This window comes from Crocodylus porosus, unplaced genomic scaffold (genome assembly GCF_001723895.1).
Source record: "Crocodylus porosus isolate Cpor-Errol unplaced genomic scaffold, CroPor_comp1, whole genome shotgun sequence".
Taxonomy (NCBI): Eukaryota; Metazoa; Chordata; order Crocodylia; family Crocodylidae; genus Crocodylus; species Crocodylus porosus.
This window is the reverse complement of record NW_017728931.1, coordinates 135,103,897-135,130,464: the sequence shown is the minus strand read 5'-3', so window position 1 is coordinate 135,130,464 and position 26,568 is coordinate 135,103,897. Positions and strand designations below refer to the sequence as shown.

The 26,568-nt window shown below is 42.5% G+C and overlaps 1 protein-coding gene across 18 annotated transcripts in view; it reads left to right on the top strand.

The window, feature by feature from the left end:
• The window catches only part of CELF2 (CUGBP, Elav-like family member 2), a 777,369-nt gene that overhangs the window by 705,016 nt on the left and 45,785 nt on the right, over nt 1–26,568 (top strand). For 9 of the 18 annotated variants that reach the window (XM_019543718.1, XM_019543733.1, XM_019543721.1 and 6 more), the window contains 5 exons: nt 6,911–6,940; nt 8,755–8,834; nt 13,192–13,350; nt 14,925–14,988; nt 17,773–17,811. In XM_019543718.1, the coding sequence (XP_019399263.1) occupies nt 6,911–6,940; nt 8,755–8,834; nt 13,192–13,350; nt 14,925–14,988; nt 17,773–17,811 (372 nt within the window). The remainder of the gene's footprint in view (nt 1–6,910; nt 6,941–8,754; nt 8,835–13,191; nt 13,351–14,924; nt 14,989–17,772; nt 17,812–26,568) is intronic. The other 9 variants (XM_019543727.1, XM_019543728.1, XM_019543729.1 and 6 more) reach the window with 3 other exon arrangements.

Genomic DNA, 26,568 nt, shown 5'->3' with positions numbered 1-26,568 from the left:
GCATGTCTTGCAGGGGCCCCACGTTACCCGGAACCTTCTTTTTGCCCCCTATGTATTTAAAAAAGGACTTCTTGTTGTCCTTGATCCAGGAAGCTAGTCCCAGTTCCATCTCTGCCTTGGCCTTCCTGATGGCCACAACAATGCTAAGACATTAGAAAGGGGATGTTTGGGTATTTTAGTTTTGTATATTTTGAATTCTGAAGTCAGCATTTTCCAGTCACTAGTGACTTTGGGAGTCTGATATGAGACAACTTAAAGGACCATGGTTTTCAGAGGACGTTCTCCCATAGATATTTTTCTTTTCCATCACAGTGGTCTTAAGAAATAACATCTCTCATCTAATCTATAGATGTGGAAAATCAATGAAGGCCTAAGTTAAAGTATGTTGGTAGGGTGGTGTGGAAAACACACATCTTGCTATGTGTCTGATATGGACAAATGGAAATGGCTTTAGTCTCCAGAGTGGTCTGTCCAGCATCTTTCACCAAAACTCTTCTCTCATTCTCAGACTTACTAAATCATGTTGTGGGGTAGGAGGGTCTGCCTGTAGATGTGCAGGACACCTGCTCCGATGCACTGTAATTACAATTCATCAAAGCAGTCTCAAATAATTGAGACTCCTAATTGGCACGCTCCAGTAGCCTTGGTGTCTTGTGTATTCAGTGTCCCTGCACTTCAAAATGGTGGCAGGGGCACTTTAACTAAAGCTCACTGGATGAGCTTTGGTTAAAGCACCTGCGCCACCGTTTTGAAGCTCTGGAACTCTGAATACACAAGACACTGCAGGCACTTTATTTAGAGCAGCTCCTGAGAGCCACTCTAAAGAGTCCCCACCTTCAGAGCATGTGTAAAGACACCCATAAATAGGAACTTCAGTCTCAAGGGACCAGTAAGGGTCTGTCCCATTTGCCATTTCCTTGTCAATATGTAGCAGAAGTGTTCTCTTTTCACCTGGGGATTTTTTGGGTCATCTGTTAAGGTGAAAGGTTGCCTGATCACTTTGTCCCCATGTACAGATTACGCTATACCACTCAGTCAAGTATTATTTTTAATTAACCTAACTACTAGCTGCACAAAGGAGTCTTTAGGAAAGGAAAACTCCACTGTAAAGTCAACTTGAAATAATTGATATGAACAGTACCTTTTATTTTCTGTCCCCATTCCAAACTTCTCTAATCTTTTATTGGTAGTTTGCAATTTGGTACAGCCATCCTAAAAGACCCTAAAATACTTTGCAGGTGCACATTGGTGCAAACCCCATGAAGTAGGATCACTTCAATCATCAATGACGGGCAGACACGTTTAGGAGAAAATGTGGCAGCTGATTTTTAGAGTAGTTGTATCACTATAGTTAAGGACAGTGGTTCTCAACCCTCTTAGGCTCAGGGAGCCCCTTGTTAGACTCAAAGCACCATCAAAACTAATAGAGCAATTCCTCTGTTGCAAGGAATTGAGAGGCTACAACAGATCAGAATGCTTTTGAGATTATAAATTTCTATTAGAAATCTGTGGGTTTATTTTGTGAATCATGTTTTTGTGGTTATATGCCCAAATGTGGGGTATGCTGTGCCATCCTTAAAAGGATCTAACAGCATCCCAGAGTGCTGCAATCCCCTGGTTGAGAATCACTGGTTTAAGAAAAGAGTGTTATACAGTATTTGTAATCAGATTTGGGGCAGGAAATGAAGAAATGAGTAGCAAATTGGAAGTAGATTAACTCTCAGAAAGACCTTCCTAAGTGTAACCGTAGGACAGTAGAGCAAACTGCAAATGAAAGTTGTAGAATTGAAACTTTTCAATTGGAGTTTTGCAAAGAGAAGCTGGATAGACATCTGGAGTCCTTGAAGTCCTCTTCTACCTTATGATTCTACAAAAACAAAAACAAGCACTAGACTATGATTTGTTTTGCCAGAGGCTATTTTCAAACCTATATTTTTAATGAGAACTGAGCATCTCAGTGGCTGAGATGACATAAAAGAGTGACACTGAGCTTTTCAGTGTCTTGAAATTTGTTTTCTTTTTAAAGCTGATTTTATATATATATATAATTTGTATTTAAAATATTGACAATATCAGAATATAGAAAAAGAAAGGACGAGCTCTTATGTGTATATTGTATTTATTATAAATATAATACATGTAAATTTATTTATATTTATATGTATTATATTTATAATAAATAAAACACACAAATAAAAAGCTCATCCTCATTCATTCTACGTCCTGAAATTCTTGTTTTTGTATTTAAAAGTGTGTGGGTCTGTGCACACATGCATGTGTGAAATTAGCTTTAGAAAAATTAACAATTTCAGAACATGGAAGACAGGGTGAGAATATATTTTATATAAATTAAATATGCAAATAAAAAAATCATCCTTGTTATTTCTTATGTCCTGAAATAGTAGAATTTTAAAGCTAATTGTGTGTGTGTGTGTGTGTGTGTGTGTGTGTGTGTGTGTGTGTGTGTGTGTGTGTGTACTTAAACCACAATTACCTTTAAAAATCTCTAATCCTATGTTTATTTATTTGAAGTTCAGATACATCTTTTATTTGATGTTCAAGTCCTTTGAGGCCAGATTTATTTTAAGCTTCCATTCTCAACATTAGGGACCAAATTCCATATTTAGCTACCTAGGTAAAAATGGCTGGATTTTTAGAAGTCTGAAATGCTTGCAGCTGCCATTGCCTCAGCCAGGAGCTGTAGCTTCTCAGCATCGCTGGCTAGACAGACATTACACATAAAACAGTTTAAGTGATCAGAAACTGGTTGAAACCTGTAACAGAACAGACATTCAGGCTAGGGTGAGACATTCAAAAAGCCTGAGCCTGAATTGATTCAACCTTTGCAGGTTAGTCTAACCTGGCTAGGATGAATCGGTTTCCAGCCATACAGACAGTCTCTCTGGCCTGATGAAATTAAGGCACATGCCTGCAGTGGCTCAGGCTAGAAGCTGGGGGGCGCTAGAGCAGCCCTGATTTCCCTCCCAGTGCTGAGATGAGGGGGGCTCGGCCAGGCCCCGGCAGGAGGCTCTGATTAGGGAGAGGTGTAAACCCCCACCCTGTCTGGACCATCATAGGCTTTTCCCTGCTTGCTGCTCAAGGGGAGGGGGTGTTGCCAGTCTGCAGCCCTGGGCTAGCACTCTGAGGCAAGTGTGGGGGGAGCATGCAGCGCATGCATCTGTTGATGATACAGAGTTTTTCACTGTCCCTCCCTGCTTCTGTATACTGTCTGCAGCAACCTGACAGGCAAGCAAGCCGGGGGGGGTGGGGAAAGAGCGGGGAGACTGATAACAGTGTTTATCACCCCTATCTCCATGTTTATTGCCCCATTAAGAAAAAAAAATGCAGTGGGAGGGACAGGGCCCTGGGTGGGGACAGCAGCCCCTATGATGATGTCAGGGAGTGCAAGCCCCTTCCCAGCGGGGGGCCCCGCTGTAGGGCAGGCAGAACTGCAGCAGGCTGCGTGTGGCAGCACCAGGGTCTGGAGCCTGCCCCCCAATGCTGCCACTTCCACCACTGGAGCCCGCAGCAGCTTCCCACTTTTTCCCCCACGCTGAGCAGCAGTTACTCTACCGTACTGCCACTGCTAAGCCTGGGCAGGCAAGCGTGGAGCCAGCACAGGGTGCATGGGGTCAGGACTCTGCACGCTGGTCCCTGCCTGTACTGTGGGGCTTGGGCCAGTGGCAGCAGCAAAGGAGCTGCTGTGGCCCGGCTGCCTAGAAAGGCAGTCCCACTGCGGAGCAGACCCGGCCCAGCTGTCTGCCCGTGGGGGGCGCCTCAGCCAGGCAGGACCGAGGGACCTACTGGGGACGCAGCAAAGCCCGTCCACAAGCCAGATCAGTCTAGGCAATAACATCTGGCCGTGCCTCCACCTGGCCGCTGGAACAGGAAGGGGGCAGTTTTGCCAAGCATGAGCCTCTTCCCAGTGGGGGGCCACGCTGTATAGCAAGGAAAGCTACTGCAGGCCCTGGACCTTGAGGCTGCCCTGCACAGCCCACCGCAACTCTGCCCACTTCTCGTTGGGGTCCACCCCCCCCCAACATTATGCTGCCCCCACCAACAGTCCTGCCTCCTCCTGCTGCAGTGGCTGGGTGTGGGCATGGCCAGATGCTGGCCCAAAGGGCCCCTTAGCAGGGCAGGGACAGGGGTTATTTCCCTTCCCTCTGGCATGCGGCGGAGGGTACAGCAGGGGGCTTATTCCCCTGCAAGGAGCAAGTGCAGTGGCAGCAGTGGGCAGACCTGGCTGGCAGTGGGGTAGAGGGGAGACTAACCTGCCCCCATGCCCCCCTCTGCCTCAGGGGCCATGGTGCCCCGTTGTGGCCGCAGCAAGGGGGGAACACCTGGCAGACCCCGCTCGGGTCCCTGCCAGTGGGACAGCAAGGGGAAAATTAAACCTCTCTCCAGCCATGCCCCCACAGCACAGCTTCCCTGCTCTAGCACCCCTGGCTCCTGGACTGAGCAAGTGCAGACATGTACTTGCACGTCTGTTCTGTTTCAAATCGGTTCAACCTAGGCAAGTTAGGCTAACCTGCAAAGGTTGAATCAATTCAGGCTCCAGCTTTTTGAATGTCTGTCCCTAGCCTCTGAAGACAGGCTGGTTTGTTTTATGTGCCAAATATGAAACCAGATTCCCAAACCTCTGCAGCCATGTTTGAAGGCATGCTGCCTGGTATACAATTCGTGAGTTGTATTAGTGCCATGCAGATATTCTTTGGCTGTACTTCACTAGTATTGCTGGAATGGGCGGGTCCAATGTGGCCAGTGACGGAAAGCTTGACTTCAGTGGAAGCAAATTAGGCCAGCACAGGCACAACATGAAATTTCCACCCTGACAAAGCAGTTCCTGGTTTTCGGGGAGGTGCTTTGTAGGAGAGGCATTTATAATGGATTCACGAGTTCTTTCAAATTCTCTTGCAATTTGGAGAAAAGACAAAACATCGAAGTTTAGATATCCTTTCAATTGACATGACAAGTGTAATAGATGTGTTCCAAAATCTGCTTTGTGGCAGGGCTACGTGCCTTCCTCAGATTCTGTCTGTAGGAGGAAATTACTTTGAGAAACCTTTCCCCAGTCAATCATTTATCTGTTCTATCAGGTTAGAAGGCAGCCGTAGAGAAATAAGTGAAATTCACCCCTTTTCATTTCTATTAGTGTTCCATGACATTTTGAAAGTAGAGCTGATAAATAATTGCAAGGTGAATTACGGGTTGGTCATATTCACAAATTGATTTTTGTTTTTAGATATCTGGTGATTTAAGGGAAGTAATTTCCACGCTGTCTTCGCTACAAAGCGGTTGTCTTCATATCCTTCCTATATTTTCCCCCAGACTGAGTTCTTCTATAGCTCTTGCCTAGAAAGAGAATTGCTGAGGCAGCAAGCTAAGGAGCATGGCACTGACCATGGCAGATCAGACACTTGGTTAATGAGGGTCAATGTGGTGCCTTTGGCAACGTCCAATAGCTGCTGCTTCAGAGGAAATGTGCCCTTTATCTTAGAGAAGCATACACTATCTTATATGATGAGCTGAGAGGGCATAGGCATCCTTGTTGTCTACACCTTACACCCTGAAGCATGAGATCTGATTAATCTTACTTTAACGTGCCCAGTTACAGATATTATTAATGGTCAAAAAGCTATCTGTATGGATCCCAAATGACTGCCTGTTGTCACAGGTTCTCCGGATTGATTATACACTGTGTAAAAGGAAGGTGTTCCCCTCTGCTTTACTCAAAATACCCAAGTCTTACTGTTCTAGCAAGAGCCGGAGGGATGTTGCAGTGTCTCTGGGCCAGATCGGGTTCACCAGTGTTTCTTTGCTCCATACCCAACATGTCATAGTCGGACAGCTCTAAAAGTAGATCACTCCAGAACGAGTCAGGCTGCTTACGTTTTACCCTGAAACACAGCTCAGGAACCGTGCTGAACTTGCTTATTTTTCTTAGTGTGCTGCTATCTCAGAAGCTTCCTGATATCACTTTAAAAGTCAGAGTTTCAAATGATTCCTGGGTACCTACAGTTCCCACAGCTGTTTGTGCAAATTAGGTATTCACGTGCACAAGTGGCCAATGGTTAGCAGTAAGGAAATTGGCTGTGAGTGGTGGGTAATTTATACACCTAACCTAGCCTCTGGTCCTCTGCATAGAATTTTCCGTTTTAAAAACGCTCAACATTCAAAGAGCTCCAATTCATTCATCATCTGTTCCTGTTTTATAGACAATGAGTTTCCTTTCTGCTAGTAGCTCAGTATATGGCACTTTACACGGGACTAGTCTAAAAATCTTTTCACTCCAGAACTAAGCAATTAAAGGCTATTCAAATGAATTTGGGTCGGGGGTGAAGAGAGGCGAGGCTTGACCACGAGATTGGACGGAGAAAGCCCCAACAACTATGCTTTGTGGTTGAGAAATGGCAAGAGCTTGAGAGGAGGAGGGAAAGAGCCTGCATAATGTGGCTAGGAACATAGCTTTATTGTCTGGCTGCTTCACGTTGCTTTTGAGACCTGCTAATTGCAACATCTCTCAGTAAGTTACTTACAGCAGTACTGCTGCGTAGAAATTGTGATAAATGCATAAACTGTGTCTTATTGATTCTTGTTGACATCTTACATGCTTCTTATGCATGCTTAACCTCCATTTGGTAATTGTCACTATGGTACATGCCCCTGGATAATAAGAGTAAAGGAAGTGAATGAAATGGTTCTTTAACCCTTAAAAGCAATATTATTCAGGGCTCTATATGTGGTTTTTTTTTTCTTTTCTTTACTATATCTCTATTAGTTCGTGCTCTTCCCCTATTGAAGTCCCAAGATAAGAAATAGTGCTATCTCCTCTGTTAATATTAATAAGAGTGATGTTTTTAAGAGAGATTACTTTGAGACTGATGGTAAATTTGGGCCTCTTTAATTTTAGTGCACAGCATCAATATGGAATCTAGCAGAGGTACTGTAGTTTATTTACCCTTCTACTACACATTTTGTCTAGAATGCCGTATAGAAAGCTGTTTGTTAAATTATTTGCTTTGACAACAAATTGTTTCTGGATAACAATAGTAGCAACATATGTAGTATGCCTAAACAGTAAAACATTATCCATTGTTCTGTTATCTGCAAAAAATATATATGAAATAGCATACCATTGTAAAAGTCTGCATAAAGAATTTTGACTTTAAATTTTACAACACTGATCTATCAATGATGTCAAATAGATTAGGCTCCCTTGTATCAAGGGCTTTAATATTTAAGAGGGAAAAAAAATTACCGCATGATGCAAAAAATGCATTGACTTTATTTTCATGATTAGATGTAGTGCTTTTGGGTAATGATCAGGCATTGTTTCTTTTACTGTTGTTTGATTAAAATGTTAATACAGTCTTGACTTGATAATCTTACCAGGTACACATGGAGCAAAAGAAAAAAAAAGATGTTTTATGCCTCACAAATTGATTTACATAAACCAAACAAGCTGTTGCTTGTTGGATTGCAAAATGGTTTATTTTGCCCATTGGCCACAGGGGCAAAGATATTGTATTTTTGATGCCAGAACGTAGCTTTCATGCATTAGGTTTAAAATGACAATATGCTTCAGCCTCTCAGTGCTTAGATTTGCTTCATTTGGAAATCTTTTAAGTAGTAATAATAATAATGTTTTGAGGAAATTGAGTGGAACACTAAATTATTCTCTGAAACCTAAGTTCAAACTGTGCAAAGCTAAGGGAGTTGAAAATCAATGCACTTTTAAAGTCATTAGAGATCACAAGTGAAATAAGTCTGTGTTGCTTTAGCTAAGCTTTTAGTGTGCCATGGTATTATTACAAAATCAGCCTGAATCTGCATTAATTTCACAGTCTTTTTCTTTAAGATGCCCAGGGGTGCATGAAGAATCAAATGTAAATTTTAGAAGGCAGTGTTTTTATTAGTTGAAAGGGCAGTGAGCCATGAAATACTCAGGTTGACCTATGCAGTGCCCAGTATTGGTGTGAGCAGCAGTCAAGACGAGGGGGGAAAAAACAGCCCAGGCACTGTTTAAAAGAAGGGGTGGGGTGGGGGGAATGGTTTCTCAATTGCTTGCACACACAGCTCTCTCATCCTTAGATTTGGGCACAGTTTTCTTACATCACGTGCACCCAGAACTTTCAAAGCTAAAAATCATGAAGATCATTTGAAATAAAATAATTTTTTAAAACATTTAAGTTATACCTTTATTATTGAATTTCCCTCTGGGTTCTTGGATACTTAATTTCAAAACATATTGCACACATTTCCCTATTCTTAATTGTATAGCTGTTCTTGCCATGTCCAGAAAAATGTACCGCATCATTACAAGGTCTTTAAATTCTGTCCTGTTTTGCTAGGAGCCCCAGCTATTTCTTTTAAATCGACAATTAAAAAGGAGAAGAAAGAGCGAGTAATGACTAATGCATGGTCTGGAATGAACTGACAGTATACAATCCAAACTTGACACACGCAAAAAGTCCTACTCATTTCCAACCCTGTGGCTAAAAACAAAGCAAAACAAAACAAAACAAAAATCCTTTCTCCTCGGTTACTACCTATTTTTTTCCCTCTCATCAGTGGTCAGATTAGCAAGTCAGCACTGTCAATAAATAAACTAGAGAAGTTGTTTATTTTTATGTACTACTGAGAACAGTGTCGTCTTGTGGCCGTTCTCGTAGACTGTGTTGGTTTAACAAGCGTCCAACCCTTTTGTCTTGTTGTTTTTTGTCTTTCCTGCTCCCTGTCCCCTTGTTCCCACAGGCTGTGCGTTTGTCACATTTTCTACAAGGGCAATGGCACAGAATGCAATCAAAGCCATGCATCAGTCTCAGACTATGGAGGTACAGTACTGTATCATCTGCCCTTTCTTTGTTTTCTTTGTGCAAATGATTGCGAATGGTAAAGCCATGCTCTCCTGGAGAAGATCGGACACATGACAATCACAGATTTAAATATGAAGAAACTCACTGGGCCGCTCTCGGCGACACGATTTTTTTCTTAATGATCTGAAAACGCAAGGAGAAAAAAAAAAAAAAAAAGATCTCTGTGTTGTACCCAAGTGTTACTTGCACAGTGCTTCCAATGGCTTCCAGGAGAAAAGAAAATAGTCTCTCTTTAGCAGTTCAAAAAACACTCTTCAGTCCTTCCTAAAAAGTGTTTGGCGACTAAATTCTAAGTTATAAAAACAAAAAAGAAATGCTTTATTTTTATACGAATTTTAAGACATTTTGATTTGCACTGCTCTGGGAGAAGACTCAAGAGAGATTTAACCTGGCCATACTGAATTACTAGTGCATGTGGTTTTTTGCATATGGAATCTCTTTTTAAGTTAATATAATTTCTCCTACTTCATGTAGCCAATAAAAATGCTAATTATGCTGGAGAATAGTGAAGAGTTGGGCTTGCTGCAATACATTACCACGGCAGGACTCTGTACAAGCAGCGATCTTTAATTCCTCTAAAAACTGCCTCCCTGGCATCAGACTTTTAATGATGAGAACCCAAACCTTTAAATTTACTTGACAAAGAAGAATCACGCTGCATCATCAGTTTAGTTCACTGGGGTGGTTACAAGATGCCCCAGCTTATCTGGTGGCCTCAACATTTTTAGTCTGTGATTTTTGTCATGGTCTTTCAGAATTTTGCACAAAACAACCTCGCAAGAGTACTAAGCCTTTACTTATTCTGGATCTTCTAGTATATCATTTGAGAGTGCATGTTATACTGTATTATGTATACTGTATCTGTGTATTGATGATTTTCTCGGAGGTGGCATTGATGTTATGTGCACTTGTTTCTTTTTCTTTTTTTTTTTTCTCTTTTCCAACAAGGACCTTTCAGTTTTTTCTTGAGTAATTTTTCTTTGCAATGCTGTAGTCTCCCAAAGCATGCTGGGCACTAAACAATCATTATTGCGTCATGTCGTTGAGCCGCTTTGTGTAATGAGCAAAAAGGAAAAGAGAGAGAGAGAAAAAAAAATTGCATGCTAGTGTCACTAACTGTTTTCTGTATTCTACAAGTAATGATATTGGCATTGCAAAGTGATTGTCTTTCCAAACATCACATTTAACTTTGGTTAAGATTATTTTATAATTGATATTTTTTCTTTTCAGTGCAATGCATTTTTTTAGGCCCTGAATATGCAATCTTAGCTGAGAATGTGCCACAGAGAAAGCTGTACTTAGGAAGCTGACATTGCACAATATATTTTACTATGCAATCTGACTGTATATATGGATTTAAAAGTGCCATTGTTGTTCCCTGACATAATGCTGGTTTAAATTTGTTGGCCACACACTGCCCAGTGAGTTGGGTCCAAGTATATGTTTGCTACATTTTGCTCCAAGAAAAAGGAAAGTAGTTTTAACAATGCTGTGTTCTTATGTATATTTTTCCATGTGTTCTCATATATTTTTGGTCTAGAGTAATGAGTTTCAGCTGAATCACCCTCACCTCCAGAGGATTTTTAAAAATAATACCTAAAGGTCAGATTCTCCCATTCTTATGCTGTGTATAGTACCTTCCTTCAAACAAAGCTGCGTTTTGACATACTGCTCATGTTGAATAGCACCATATCCAACAGGGAATCCACTAGCTCCAGCGAGTAAGGGTTTCACACTGGCCCTATGGGCATAACTTTCTGAGCAAAGTACTAATCAGCAGCCTGAAAGGCTGGGGAATCTGTGCCTTACATAGGATACAAACAGCATCTCCCAACTAGTATGATGGTTCAGAATAGGCTGGATCTCGAAACTTAACCTTCGTGCCAGTTGGGCTCAGGTCTACAGCGCAGCCGATGTACTTGCTACTTTGGGGGAGTGTATCCCTTCCTGCACAGTGTTTTATGGTATCAAAGGAGTCTGCACATACCACCTGGCCAGCAGAAGTAAAGGTGCCCTGGAAGCACTTCCTGTTGTGAAGGGGCGATAATGACATTAAATTGGGTGGAGAAAGAAGACAGCCATAGAATACGAAGGTAGGAAATCCCCCAACCCCGCTCATGCAGAGGGCATGCCCTGTCCAGGTAGAAAGAAAGAGGGAAGGCAGTTAAGTCACCGTTCAGAAGCATTCCTTGCATCTGAGTTATTAATGTCAGTGTTATTATGGCAAAGGGCTGACTCTTGATAGCTAATATTAAATCTGGACCCTCAGCCAGAACAATAATGTCCCTGGGCACTCTGATTTCATGTTTAATGCAAAAAAAAAAAAGACTTTTAAAACAGAAGATTATATATTATGTAATCAAGTTTCAATTGAATGACTCGAGTTATTTTTTCCAATTTCATTTTTTTGGGGTTCTTTGGCACACATCATTGCCTAACATGTATTTTCAAACTGAGCTAAGAGCTCAAAAAGATGCGAGTGCTAATGTTCAGAAGAACAAGTGTGTCATAAAAATAATGAATTTTCCTGTTGCTCTTTGTATTTGACTGTCTATTCAGGTTCAGGCAACTCATTTTTAAAGCAGTAATCATTTGTTCAATTTTCTGCTTTTCTACTTCATTTCTATATTTAAACACAAACAAGTCACATGCTGTGTTAGTAGGAAACAGGACTTAGCTATCACAAAATAAACGTGACGCAACGACAGCAAGCTTTTTCTCATATGTTTCTACATGTAACATTACACGTTTCTACTTGTCATTTCGATCTTCAGTGTGTTTGCTCTTTTGATAATGATGAAGTGATGAAATATAGAGTGGACAATGAAAAAAATGAACGATGTATTCCTAAATTGCAGAGGTATTGGTTTTTTATGCAATTTACTGACATTTAAACATTTACAGATATAATGTCAGCTGTTGCGATGAGTTCAGAGTGGCTGAACTGAGTACTAGAACAGCCATATAATATTCTTCCTTTTCAAATTCACTTCTATTCCCTTTGAAATAGACTTGAGTCTCATGTCTGTTTTGTAACCCAACATTGCATTTAGCCCAATCCCTCCAATGAAAAAATATAATCTGCTCTGTCCTTTTTTTATTAACTATGCTGGAAAAATACCTCCATATTTTCCCCCCAAAAAAGAGCTTGTTTTAATGGTATAAAAAAAATCACTGAAGAGAGGTAATTGTGTACCAAGCTAACTCCTCCATAATCTTTATTCAATTGCTAGAGTGGTATATCTCCCGTTTTAGTCTCTGAAAAATTGAAAGACATTTTTACAATGAAATATACAGGCAAGTGACTGGGGGTGGAATAATAAATCTCAAGTGATCATTTTCTAAAATGGTAATTCTGAAGGCATGGTATTGATGGGAGGTCTTCCTGCCATGAAATAGCTATAGCTTATTTCATCATTTTATCTCTTGGTTGTGAATGTTCTTATTGTCCTATTGTGAGGATCTTCAGAGAAAAAGTATACAGCTACTCTTTGTAGAAATGGAGAATGGAGAACTTTTCTGAAGAAGCTCACAGGGTTTTAGAGCAGCCATTGAAAGAGTTAGGTTAAGTATAGACCCCCATTATACATTGTGAGCTGAGGCTAAATTCCTGCTATGTTCATTGGCTCCAAGTGGTCCTTTACTCTTCTAATGGTGCTCGCATTGTGGGTTAGAAGAAAAATGAGCCCGAGAGCACATGGGGGATTTCACTTGTACGGGATACAGGCACAGCCGTAGTAGCAATGCAGTATAAATCCCTGAGAGAGATGGATGGCTTCAACACATCTTAAAATCTTCCAATTAATTTTCCAGAATTAAAGTGGAACTGCTACATTTCTACCTTGTCCTTTAAATTAAAACATCTTAAGAGGTTTCCATCTAAAAACAGTGAATTAGATCTGTTTTCAATCACGTGTCACTGTTTACATCCTCTTGATGTCTTTGGCTATTACTTGGAAACAGACAGAAAACAGAAAGACAAGTCCATTTTTTTAGGCATGTGAACCGTGAAGCTTAATTAAAGAGCATTGATAAGGTCTGGTGTCTCTGGGGGTATTAGATAGTTAAAGGTACAAGACAGTCTGGGGGAAAGGGTTTTATAAAAAGAGATGAGAAACGAATAATTTTTCAACTGTCACGTTTCCAAAGAAGTTGAAATCTTAATCTTTGCTGTCTGACACACACAAAAATAAGAAGGGTTCAAGATATAATGTCCGATCACTTCAAAATGGATTCAAAGAGCTAAAAATATGCTCGAGAAGTGTGTCAATGTGTGTGACGTAATGTCTTTGTTTCCCAATCTGTCCAATCACAGGGCTGCTCTTCGCCAATAGTGGTGAAGTTTGCCGATACCCAAAAGGATAAGGAGCAGAGACGTTTACAACAACAGTTGGCACAACAGATGCAACAGCTCAACACTGCCACCTGGGGGAACCTCACAGGCCTTGGAGGACTCACACCACAGTATCTAGCTGTAAGTTTGTGAAATGTGTTTGGTTTAAGATAGTTGAAACGCGTAGTCATTAAACTCACATTATAACGTTAAGTCCTCCAGGGCAGAGAATATGTCTCACTGTGTAAAGTAGCTGTAAATTTACAACGCTATGTAAAAAAAAATCTTCCAACAGCAACAACAAATTAGAATGAAAGTTCCAAGATATTTTTATGCCGTGCAGTGTGAAGTTTGAAATTCGACTTACACTGGGAAATGCAGCATCCATTGTTCCCCTAGACTTCCATTATATTTTAGCACATTAAATTCTGCTTTTTTATAGCTAGAATACATTAAACATTCCTTCTTTTTTATTTCAAAATAAAATTGGTACCTTACAGAACACAAGTAGGCACTTGACAAACTTATTCATGAATAGCCTTCTGAACCCACAACGTCTCGGTTTATTTCTGCTCTGACTTATCATTTCATGCCCTGCCCCAGTTTGAGTTAATCTTTTAACAGATTTGAAAATAGCTACCACTTTCAGAGTTAAATGCTATACATTGAATGTTCTTTTGTAATTATTAATTGTGTGGGGTACGTATTGCTTTAAAGAAGGTTGATTTGATTTGGGGTAGCAATTAGTTTCTCACGTTTTGAAATGACGTTTTCTTTGACCCTTTCCAAGCTAGGAGGCACAAATGAGTTAGCTACTTTGGTACGACTGCCCTCTGATGGAGAAATCTGAACAGCCAGCTATGTCTTAAGTCCTGTACTGCGCTCAGAAATTTCTGTATGGTTTTAAGTGCTGGGGGCTCTCAGCCTTTTCTTTTGCTGTGGAGTTTGTGACCGGTCTTACTATGTAGCATACTGACAACTGGGAAGTTCATAGATGTTTAGTATGCTTAAAGCTCATGTACACATAGGAACCCATGTGTACGTACATATTGTGTGCACGTATAAATGTATGGAGGGTGTAAAAGAAAAGAGTGTATAGTTTTATGTCTGCATACGTATTCATTTAGCCGGAAGTTTAAAAACAGTATACTAAATGAATACTGTTGGTCTTGATGGTTTACATAAGCTTAGCACCTGCCTCTGAACTAATGAATATCTGTGTACTTGATTTATCCTAGCTAAGGATGAGAAAGGGGGGGAAAAACTGAATTAAAGGGTTTAGGAAGGAATGGACCATGATTGACAGAGATGAGTTATGGTAACTACCAGACTACAGAGGGTTATAATTAGTCACGCTATGTTGGTTTAAATAGATTTAACACCTGGTTGTTAAAAAGAGTAAATTGATTAATTGTTTTAAAGCAGCAATGTTATTGAGTTTCCCCAGTGTCTCTGTGTTTCTTAATAGAGATTAGACATTAATATGGATTTACAGCATTGACTCTGGGGATGTTCTTTCCGACAATATGCAGAAAAAAGAGCCTACATGAATGTAAAGGAAACTATGTGTACTGCAAATGTATTTGGTAGCTAACGTTGCTTTAACCTTAACTTGTCACTTTGATGCCATTATTGTTGTCATTGTCATTATTGTTGCTATTACTATTGTTGTTGGTATTGTTGTTGTTGTTATTATTATTATTATTAATTTGCAGCTTCTGCAGCAAGCAACCTCCTCCAGTAATTTGGGTGCCTTCAGCGGCATTCAGCAAATGGCCGGTGAGTTAAAAACCATTTTGTTTTAGCCCATTATGTTTCATTTTCCTAGGGCTTTTACATTCTGCATCCCTAATGATCACATGTTGTTGAGGTTGGGTTTTTTTTTCCCCGGTTGCTCTTTGTAAAATGTGCTGCATGCATTGGCAGCAGACAGCTCATGGTTCACACTCAATAGAAATACTTTCTCCATCTTTCAGAACCTGAAATTAAGCCAACTGTTCCTCGATGGAGAAAACAGTTTGTCTTGCATTAGTCACCTGCCATTTGTCCCGAGTAACCAATTGTAAATTGCAGGAGAGCTCTTAGTCCCTGCAGCTGTATCCTAGTCTACTAAAAGGAGCAATAAAGCAACAGTAGGATTACATTTTAATTTTCAGCAAGATTTCTCTATCCGGAAAATCAAATTCATGGCAGCCCTCAAACATTTTAATAATAGGTGGCAAATAAAAATGTTCTGACCTTTTTAATGAAACCCAAGATTACAGACCTACCCTTGATGCAAGTTTGCAGTCTCTTTTTTATAATCGCAGCAAATTAACTGGGTGCCTTTTTGACTTCAGAACCCTAGTTGACAAAATTACACAACAGAAGCTTTTATGTAAAACTACAATCTTTGGTCTAGGGGAGAAAAAAGAAAGCAAGAAAAAGGAAAATCAAAGTGTAAGTGTATTTGAAAGCCAGCTAGTTGGAGGGTTTCTTAGTAATGAGCTCTGTGCCAGTAGTAACTGATGTGTAGTGATTAGTAAAAGGTCGCCCCCACTGTGTGACCTACCATGCTGATACCCTAACTTAACATGTTGCTAAAGAAGGCAGCATGTGCAGTAAATCCAAGTACAGATGCACAATTCGCCTGCCGGGAGAAACTGTTAAAAAGCTTTTTTTCTTTGTTTGATTTTTTTTTTTTTTTAAGCCAAAAAAAACCCCCAAATTGGTACATTAGTTTATGTTAATCAGGAACCCACTGAATCAATGAAAGGTTGTGCTGTGCTTGCTTCATCATCACAAAAATATTCAGAAGTCTTCGTGAATATGATTTTCTTTCTATCTGTTCCTCCTTTAATCCTAGTCTTTAGCTTCTTCTGGCTTCACGTAGAATGAATCTTGAAATACTTTTAACAAGTATAGATATACTGCAGGATGGAGCTATACCCCATAGCTGTCCTCTGCTCAATTGTTACATTATGCCATTATTGCAGTGGCATCAGAAACTAATGTGAACCTGCCGTCTGACAATATAAATTGGCCTATAGATGACAATATCCCTGAATTATTCTCTCTTTCTCACACCTGCTGGCGGTGCTTGCTGTTTCTATCATGTTACACTTACAATCTAGCATTTTTCCATCAAAAAATATATCTTAATATGATAAACAGAGCAGAGTCATTCAGTAACATTTTCTCAATTGGCATTTTTTTGGAGCTGGCTTTGAGCTCATGGGTTGTGTTTAGGGTTTCGTATTTGGTTAACTCTACAGAACGACAAAATTGAGAACCTGAAGAAAAAAACAGTGAATTTTTTTTCTGTATAGTTCCATTGCATTACTTGCACAGAAGGTTTCTGTTGTCTTTTGTTCACTGTTACTGCAGATGTACTTTTCCCTTTTTCCTTTGCTTGGGCTCAAATTAGGGATTTCTCTCAAGTAATTCTAGTATGTGCCCTCAGTCCAATATGTGAATTATGCATAGTGGCTCATTTGGTCCTGAGACTGGTTCTAAGGAAGTCGTCTGTTGTGCTCTTAGTGGTATGTCATTTTGTACTAGGCTAATATACCTCCTCACCTAATGGCCAAATTGTTAATGTTCCCATATTTTGGATAATAATTCACATATTGCATGTTTGTCCTGGAGAACATTAACAAGGCAGTTTCCTTGCTTTGCATTCATATTATCATCACTTAATGTTTTTTCTGCATTTACCTTTTCTTCCCCCAAAATCTATGGCTCTTACACTTAATGTCCAAGGTCAAATTAGTGATGTAAAATTTCTGTCCAAGCCACAATAATTCTACATGAAAGGGCAAAGGACTTGATACTATTGCATCATTAAGACTCGAAGTTCGTGGCCTTGAAAGTCATAAATTATTCCCAACCTTCAAGTTTCACCGGCCAGCATTAACCAAGCTGCACTATGCATCCAGTGGTATGCTTTTATAAAAGAGCAATATATTAAAGTTTTGCAAGAGAAAGAGGAATGGAAAATACAGGTCAGGTTTTGTTAGGTGTCTGAGTGGACTTAGGTGCCTAAATGTAACTTTACTGCACCCTGAAAAGCCATTACCTCACTACTCTTACATCATGTTACCCTTAAGAAGCCAAAAAAAACCCCAGTGGGTATGTCTACGCATGCACTTTACTGTGGAGGTGGCTAATTAGCTCCTCAGTAGAGCATCACTGTTTACATGTACACGGGTATTTGAGTGCAGTAAATTAATTAACTCCACTGTAGGACAGTACTGGCAGGGTCAGTACTATCCTATGGTGGAGTAATGACGTGCAGTGAAACGTGTGTGTAGACAGTGATCCAGGGTGCAGAAGTGCAAGGGCTGCCTGCCGCACAGCTCTGTACTTTAGTACTCTTGTGCCCCAGCCAGCCCTGATTTTTCCTGGGACTGGCCCCGAGCCTGCTGCCAGCCAGCAGTCCTGGGGACATGTGCAGACTCTGGGCCTGGGAGTAGTTGAATGGGACAAACTATGCCTGAGTTTATTGCTCCACATTAATTGCATGTATAGGTGCACCCCGTGAGGAAGATGATCCACCCACTTTTGGCATGAACTGTTTTTCAGGGACTCAAGCAGAGTGGAATACAATCCTATTGAGCCCATGTAAGTACTTCATAGGTAGAAGGCAAGACAGGGTGGCGCCTTTAGAGATTCAGAGAGCTTTCATATAAGCCAACCAGTTAGTTTCTAAGGTGCTACCCTGCCCTGACTTCAGATTACCAAAGATAATCACCTCTGTGCTCCAAAGGTGGAATAGAATCTGTAGAATCGAATTTTAGTGAATTTTGTTGGGCTAAGTAGCACAAGAGCTAGAATTTTTTTTTTTTTTTTTTAATATTTTTAAGTATACATTTGAGTCATAGCTATGCATCTGATAAAAATGCATCTCGAATAATTGTCAGCTGCATGTGGCTTGCATATTTACATTAGAAGTCTAATTTTTCTGAAAGGAAGAAAGTCAAAGGATAATTGGCAAAGTCACCTCTAGATCCCGCTATCGGAGCTTGTAAGACCTCTGACCCAAGAAACGTTCATGTAGCGTCCCATCTGTGTTAGCCTTTTTGACACTGAATTTAACAGGAGGAGTTAGGTTCCGCTCTGCCGGAGTGATGTTGGCAGAATCTCCGCACACATGCATACTGTGTCCAGGATAGTAGCAGCCAACTGTTTTGGCAGGTGTGCTTCAAGTTAGCCACCTTCCCACGTCATCCCCATCTCTCCCCCCACTAGCCTTCCCCGCCCCCCACCCCCCCGGGGTGAACCTGGTAGAGTTTGCACCCTGTGGCACCAAAACGGAGGCTGGGGAACTCCGGCCCCTGGCTGTGACTGTGTGGGGCAAAGCAGGGGCAGGGCACTGCTCCAAGAGCAGGTGTCACCTCCAAAAGCCAAGTTAGACCCCACAACTGCTGCAGTTTTGTATGACAAGCAATGATCCAAAGCCCTGATTTTGGCAGTGGCTATAGGACCAAGGTTAAGCTGGCTCTCGGCAGTGGCATCTTCTCTCAGCAGCATCCTGTCCCCGTTCTGCTCCACATAGCACTCCAGTCCCTGCCTCCCTTTACCTGGGGGCTCTCATGCCACCAGGAGCTGCCCATGGTGCTTGTGGCACACATGCCATCATTTGGCCACCCTAGTCTAGGAACACAACCCTATGCTGTAGAAGTGAATGGGTCTGTTGCAGTTTACTCGTTAAGCAGGTGCTTGAATGGCTTGACCTATCCGTTGCGTTAAGCCACCATATGAGCCAAAACCAAGGGCCACCAGAGTCTTGGTCACCACTGCTTGTGATAAAAAGTCAGGGTCCATAGCTGAGGGCTGGAACAAATACCTGTACTGAGCCTGGGTGGGAGCTGGTAGCACACACCACACCACGCATTTCCTGTAGATGTGAAGAAATTTCTTGCCTGGGGTTCTCAGGTGATTATATCCCTCCTAAACTACTTTTCTTGGCAAACAAAGCAAAGCCACTGCTCTTGCCAGCTTGTATATTGGTTTTTATTGTGATGGCTGGAAAATCATGCTTAGAATTATTTTTACATGGGGAAATAGCGCATTGTTGTTGTTGTTGTTGCTTTTAATCCTAAGGGGAAAAAAACGGAATTAAAGGGCTTTTGCTCAAAACCTTACTTACATACAGAGGCTGAGCACAGAAGATTTCAACCTCAAAAGTGAGTGCTTTGAACAATTTCTAACATGTTGAAGTGCTTTAGTAACTTGTAGCATCCTTTGATAGATTGTATTACATAAACTATTACCTCTTACAGTATTGCTAGTCTCTAGTTAGGCAAATTTAAGCAGATCACAATATTGCCTTAAAAGCAAAGAGATTTCACAAGAAACAAGTTCTTTTTAAGTTCTTTTAAATTTACTTCTCAGGTTTCTGAACTTTTGGGGTGCTCTTGGATCACAGCTTCAGGTTTTTCTCCACCAGTATGAGAGCCGAGGGTTTTTTCAATTGAATGCCGAGATTTTTCACGAAGCCGCTTTAACTAGAGGAACGATGTCTTAAAAAGAACACTTGATCTAACAAGACTCACAATACAATTGTGAGAACTGGCAACATTGCCTTTGCTGTTTCTTCAGTGCAATAACACTGAAGAAGCGCCGCTTAATTGTTCTTACATATGCACATAAATACTTGAGTCATCTATGTTTTATGTTCCCCTCTCTTTTTTTTCCCTACTAAAGAATACTGCAGTATAATTAGCAATTTAAAGCCAATTCTTTTTCTATTTAACATTAGGCTGTAATGTTCAATCTGTACAGGAATAGAAACAAAAAGGGCTCTACTAAATCAGGTGCATGATTTGAAATTAAAAACCTGGTTTGAACTGATGCATCCAGGGATCTATACATTTGTATTTCTTTGCTTTGGGTTTCAGATCAATAAACTCTGTACAGCTGGGGCTTTCTTCTGTTTCTGAATATGTGTTTTGCTAAGCCCTTGAAACTGAACCCCAAGAGAGGCTTGAAACGAATTGAGCTTCTGGCTGGTTCTGATTTTTTATTCAATCCAGTGCTCTCCTCCGCTGCTCCCCAGGCCAGATCTCCTCCTGCTGCAGAATATGTGGGAGCAGATGGGTGAGAGAGACTGCATGAAGTCCTGTTTTTCTGAATGTTTTTCCCCTAATTGTTTCATTGGCTCAGAGGATCTTGGGGGGACTGGCTGAAAGCCAGGACCATCTGCATAGAGGCCCTGTGCTTTTGCATTGTCTGTATGGTCCTTTAGCTCCTGTAATTCTTTGGCAGCTCTTTTCCTATGGAGCCACATTGAGAGGTCTTCTCCTGCTGGGTGTTGTGCCCTAGCATCGCTATAACAACAGTCGTTGTCCTCAAGCTGGTGGGTCCAGCAGTAGTCCCACAGAGAGGGCTGCCTCTTACAGTCGGCATTTGTAAATGCTGGCCTATCCCAAATGACTGAAAGCAACGAGCTGTCTTTCTGTTGAAGAGACCAGTGCATCAAACCTTGGCAATCTGTGGCTTCCTCAAAATTTTATCACAGAGGTCTAATGAAGGATTTTTAGAGAGCTCAACTTGGAGGGGAAATGGCCTGGTCTCGTTCAAGATGCCCACGCAACTTCTACTAGCAACAGGGCCACAAACACAATGTGAAGAAAACAGGCTATCCTGAGCATGGCTGCTTTGTTTGGGTTTAGTCTTCATTGCAAGAAAACACAAGCGGGGCTCTTGGGTAAGTGGAGACTGAGCACAGAGGCTGTAATTCTTCCTGGGCCTTATACTGACTCCAAAAGAGCTAGGAAGAAATAAGGATCTTCTTATTTCCTTTACCGTTTTTTGCAACTGCGTAAGGGCCGGTAAAAACACAGTGGAAAGTCCTGAATGACCCATTGTGTCGTTGTCATTCTTATTTTAAAAAAATGCTTAAGTGCATAGCAGAAACCAACCCTCTTAAGACCAAAGGGAAGGTACTAAAGTCACTGGAATTTAAGCGTGTTTTTATATTCTTTGCATGGGCAGACCTAGGATTTGCTAGTAAAGGGTGGTGCAGCACGGCATGCTGCTCCTCAGACCATAGGAGGGATGAGGGCAAAGCACAGCTGGAGCCCTCAGGCTCATAACAGGGTGCCAGGCAGGGAACCAGGCACCAAGTGGGGAGGGACCCTAACCCCCTACCATCACACTGCTGCCCCACGCTGCTACGTGATCTGGGTTTTGGGGGGAGCCCCAGAACCACTCCTGCCCCACTTCAGCCAGGAGGTGTGGGGAGTGGCTGTGCAGGATGTTGGGCTCAGCTGGAGACAGCAATGGCAGCACACAGGTTCCTCCTTCCTATGCTGCCTGCTCCCGTCTTCTCCCCTTAGCATCCCCTGCTTGCCCGGAAGATAGCATTGAAAGAAGTGCCTTTAAGTGTCTGCTCTCAGTCAGCGCAGGGACCTGAACAGGAGTGGCAGGGAGCAGGTGCAAAAAGAGGAAACAAGTCTGCAGCTGACACTGGCCCCTGGCACCCCATATAGCTGCTCCCTGCAGCTCACAGCTGGAGTGGGACAGGAGTGACCAGTGCCAGGACTGGTAGCACTGGAAGAGGGGTGCAACCACCCTGCTACACCCCCTGCATCTGCCCCTGACTGGTAAATAGGGATGGATTAAGCAGGTGTTTTAAAGTTAAGCATAGACTTCACATGCTTTGCTGGGTCTGAGTTAAGTGTTTAGATACTGTATAAATAAGAGAATAAGGTTCTCCTAAGAGGGATGTAAAATGTATGTGATCTGGCAAAGCTAAAGAGCTGGGTTTCCTATTCTACCCATCTTTAATGGTGCTTAAGAAATGGTACTTTCAAGAGCACTTTCTGAACCTGTCACCCATCCCAAATGTAGTTCCTCAAAAGTGATATTTAGCTTTAAAAAAATAAACTGAACAAACCACTACTGCCACCAACAACAATACAGACTGGTCAACAGCATCAGTGTTAACAGATTACTTATTTTTGAATTGGAAGTGACGTAAGCAAGTAAAAGTTCTCTTTCATCCAATGAGTTTCTCTTGCTGCCTTTGGCTTGTTTGTTTTGTTTTTAAACTCCAACCAGGATTTAAGTTAAAGAGAATAAGGCCTTATATCTGGTTGATTTTGGGGTGACAAAACTTTAGATACCTAATATGGACTCAGTTGTTACCAAGTGCTCCATATCTGAAAAAAAACCATACTCTTGAAGGCCGCTCAGGTTCAAGAACAACTACTGTTGTCGAAGCCAGGACTCCAGTAGGATTTGTCCAGAATAGATCTCCAAGTGTTCCTTTTATCATAGTCCAATGTCTTTTATTAAACTCTTTACATCTAAAACACAAAGCCAACTTGAAAAAAGTCTTTGGAAACGGTCTGTGGTTCTATTATATCCTGTACAAACACCTTGCGATCCTTATATGTACAGTTATCACAGGAGGGAAGTGACAGGGACTAAAATGCAGCAAATTGCCTTATTGTATAAAAGTTTGCATTGGAGGCAGCACAAGAAACTGTAAAATGTAAATCGTGTGCTCTCACATTTACCCGTGTTCTCACAGAACTGCATCTGTGACTGCGCAGCACTACAAAAATTTCCTGCGAGTGTGCTAATAGGCCTTATGAGAATGTTCTATAACCATCCATCTGTCACTTTTTAACAGGCCTGATTGGCAAGCACTTGTAACAACTGACATCTGTTCTTGCTTATTGATATGTAGATTTATGGTAATTGCTGTGAACAATAAGACACAAAATTACCTAAGGTGAACATTAAATTAAATTTTCATGCCCCTATCCTTATAAATAATTTTTTTTTTAAATCTTAAGTTTCAAGCAGGCATATTGTGCATCTGTTTTGTACATAATTTAATTGTTTTTTAAATCTGCCAAGTAGCAAAATGAAAGTTGAGTTCTTCGCCGTCCTGAATATTTGCCAAGCTGATAGCATATTGGTAAATATGCATTATTAAAAATGGAATGCAATTGAATGGTGGGACTATTTTTTTTTTTATTTTTCTTTTAGTCTTTCTACTTAAATTCCCAACATTTTCTCCATTCTGAATATCAAGAGTTATTTCTTACCCAGAAGCTCTTTCCCTACAGGGGGAATTATATTTTTCATGTGCAGCTCTGCCTATGAAGCTGTTCATCAGTGGTAAGCAATTTGCATTTCTTCAGAGAGAGATGCATTTGCTGAGTATGCAGCAGTTTCAAATGAAAATGATCAACTCATTTTTCTGTCCAATTCTGTTACAGGGTTGGGGACTGTTTTGAAAAAAGCTGTGGGTTGTAAAAAATTGTGTGCGCTGCAGGAGCAGAGACCATATGAAAGAGGGGGACAGACAGCAGACTGCTGTACCGTGGCTGAGTTCGCTGGGACCAGAATCTGCTCCTGTTTTATAGTCATACAGGTTCTGGGCTCCATGGATCAGCAATGCTCGATTCCCTCGCCTACGTTTTTTCTAGCAAGTTGTAACATTGACACATTTGACGAGTTGAGGGACAAGCCAATGAAGAGGGAACAGTGATGATAAAACGTCTGGGGAAACTGAAACACGGTGCTGACAAGGATGGATTATTGATGTGGTTGAGCAGACAGTCTCTAGGTTGGGAATGAAGTGATGTCTGTTGACGTAATTGTCTCTACAGCGTGCTGGGTGCCGGGTGCGCTCTTCGAGCCTGCTGTTGACATTCACACTCTTGTGTTCAGCTCCACTCCATCCTTTCATGTACTTCTCATACCCGTTATGACACCACCAAATGGCTCTGTTCTGCAGGCTCTGTAGCTGACACCCCATAACATCTGCAGAGCTGGGTTACTGCCAGAGTGCCATACTCATTCCCTCAGTAACACATGCTGGGAAGAAAAAGGACGTCTTCATAGCATGGCTCTTCAGAACATATTTTTTGTTGGTGAACTCATCTTCCCCCTGTGCTGCCACTGAAAACTTTGGGCTATAAAAGTGATTTTTGAGATGAGAGGAGATAGAAGTTCATCTTGCCTTCACCAGGCCAGCCACCCCAAGGGAAAAGGGGTGTGGGGGTGCTGCTTTTTAGTGCCGTTTACTGACCTCTGCTTCTGTAGTTTCTCTTTTCCTCTCTGCAGCACATGCAAGCTGTCTCTCAGCTTCTGTAGCCTTGCACATACATAGGTTGGCATATACTACAAAATAGAAAGCAACAAAGACTTGTTTCAAAAAACCTTTTTGATTACCAACCAAGTGCACACATCCACAGGAGGCCTCAAATGCCTCTACACAAACACTCATAGTACGGGGAACAAGCAGGAGGAACTCACCCTCCTGCTAGCTGACACCAACCCAGACATAGTGGGGCTCACTGAAATGTGGTGGGACCCAGCGCACAACTGAGGGGTGAATATCAAGGGCTATGGGCTGTACAGGAGGGACAGGACAGGGAGGAAAGGTGGGGGTGTGGCACTCTACATTAAGGAGGAATACACATCCTCGTCAGGTAGCACAGAGTCAGAGGAGGGGTACACAGAAGTGCTCTGGGTTAGGATACAAGGCAGTTGAGGAGAAAGAGACTTAACAGTGGGGGTCTACTACAGACCACCCAACCATAGGGAAGAGCTAGACCAGGAATTCTTAAGTCAGCTCATGGAGGTAGTTAGGTCAAAGTACAAGGTCATCATGGGGGACCTGAACTTTCCAGACATCTGCTGGGAAGAGCAGTCAGCCAGGTCCACTCACGTAGGTCCCTAGCCCAAATGCAGGACCTCCATCTAACCCAGGAGGTGCACAGCCCCACCGGGGAGATGCTTTGTTGGACCTGGTGCTGGCCACAGGCGACGACCTGGTGGTGAGGGGGCTGCACGTACTTGACCACCTGGGCGACAGCAGTCATTGCCTGCTGGGATTCATCGTCCAGCGCAAGGTGGCAAAGGTCTGCAGCAAGGCAGCAGCCCTAGATTTCAGGAGGGCAGACTTCAGTGAGCTAAGGAGAACAGCCGGAGAGGCACTGAAGTCCCAGAGAGGAGGGAAGCCAGGTGTCCAAGAAGAGTGGTTGCTCCTTAAGGGGACAATCCTCCAAGCCCAAAGGGGGATAATCCCAACATGGATCAAAGGGAGCAGGAGAGCACACAAGCCCCCATGGCTCAGCAAAAGCATCCGGGAATATCTCCTAGCTAAAAGGGAGATGTACACCCAATGGCAGGGAGGGGCCATCCCCAGGGAGGACTAGACTGCAGTTACTCGGGGCTGCAGGGGGGTGGTCAGGAAGGCCAAGGTGGAGATGGGACTGGGACTAGCTTCCCAGATCAAGGACAACAAGAAGTCCTTTTTTAAATACATAGGGGGCAAAAAGAAGTTACCGGGTAATGTGGGGCCCCTGCAACACACACTGTGAAATTTGGTCCTAACACCAGATGACAAACCTAACCTATTTAACAACTTCTTTGCCTCCATTTTCCTGAGCAGGGACCGGATCAGCCCCCTCACCGGGCTCCCCTCAGGCCCCAGGGGAGGTGCACCCAGGCCATGGGTCAGGGAGGATCTAGTCAGGGAACGTCTGGAGGGACTGGATGTATTCAAATCAGCTGGTCCAGACGATCTCCACCCCCAAGTGCTGAGATAATTAGCGGAGGTCGCTGCGGGACCCCTGGCACAGCTATATGAGCACTCGTGGTGCTCTGGTGTGGTGCCAGAGGACTGGAAGAGGGCCAATGTGGTTCCCATCTTCAAAAAACTGAGGAAGGAGGACCCGGGAAACTATAGGCCAGTTAGTCTTACCTCGATCCTGGGGAAGCTGTTTGAGAGAATTATCCTGGCGCATGTTCACGAGGGGCCAGCAGGGGAGATTATGCTCAGGGGCAACCAACACGGGCTCATTAGAGGCCAGACCATCCTGGTGGCCTTCTACGACCAGGTCACCAAATCCTTAGAGGCAGGGGTAGCAGTGGGCGTAGTCTTTCTGGGCTTTCAGAAGGCCTTCGACACTGTCTTTCACCCCGTCCTCATTAAGAAACTGGGGGACTGTGGTGTCGACACCCACACAGTCAAATGGGTCGCCAGCTGGCTGGAGGGCCGCACCCAGCGGGTGGTAGTGGATGGGTCATTTTCAACCTGGAGGGATGTGGGCAGTGGAGTCCCCCAGGGCTCGGTCCTCGGGCCTGCACTGTTCAGCATCTTCATCAGTGACTTGGATGAGGGGGTAAAAAGCACCTTTTCAAATTTGCTGATGATGCTAAGATGTGGGGGGATGTGGGCACACTAGAAGGGAGGAATAGGCTGCAATCAGACCTAGACAGATTACAGGGGTGGGTGAATGAGAATAGGATGGGATTCAACACTGACAAGTGCAAGGTGCTGCACCTGGGGAGAAAGAACCAGCACCACACCTACAGGCTGGGGGACTCCCTTCTCCACAGATGCATCTC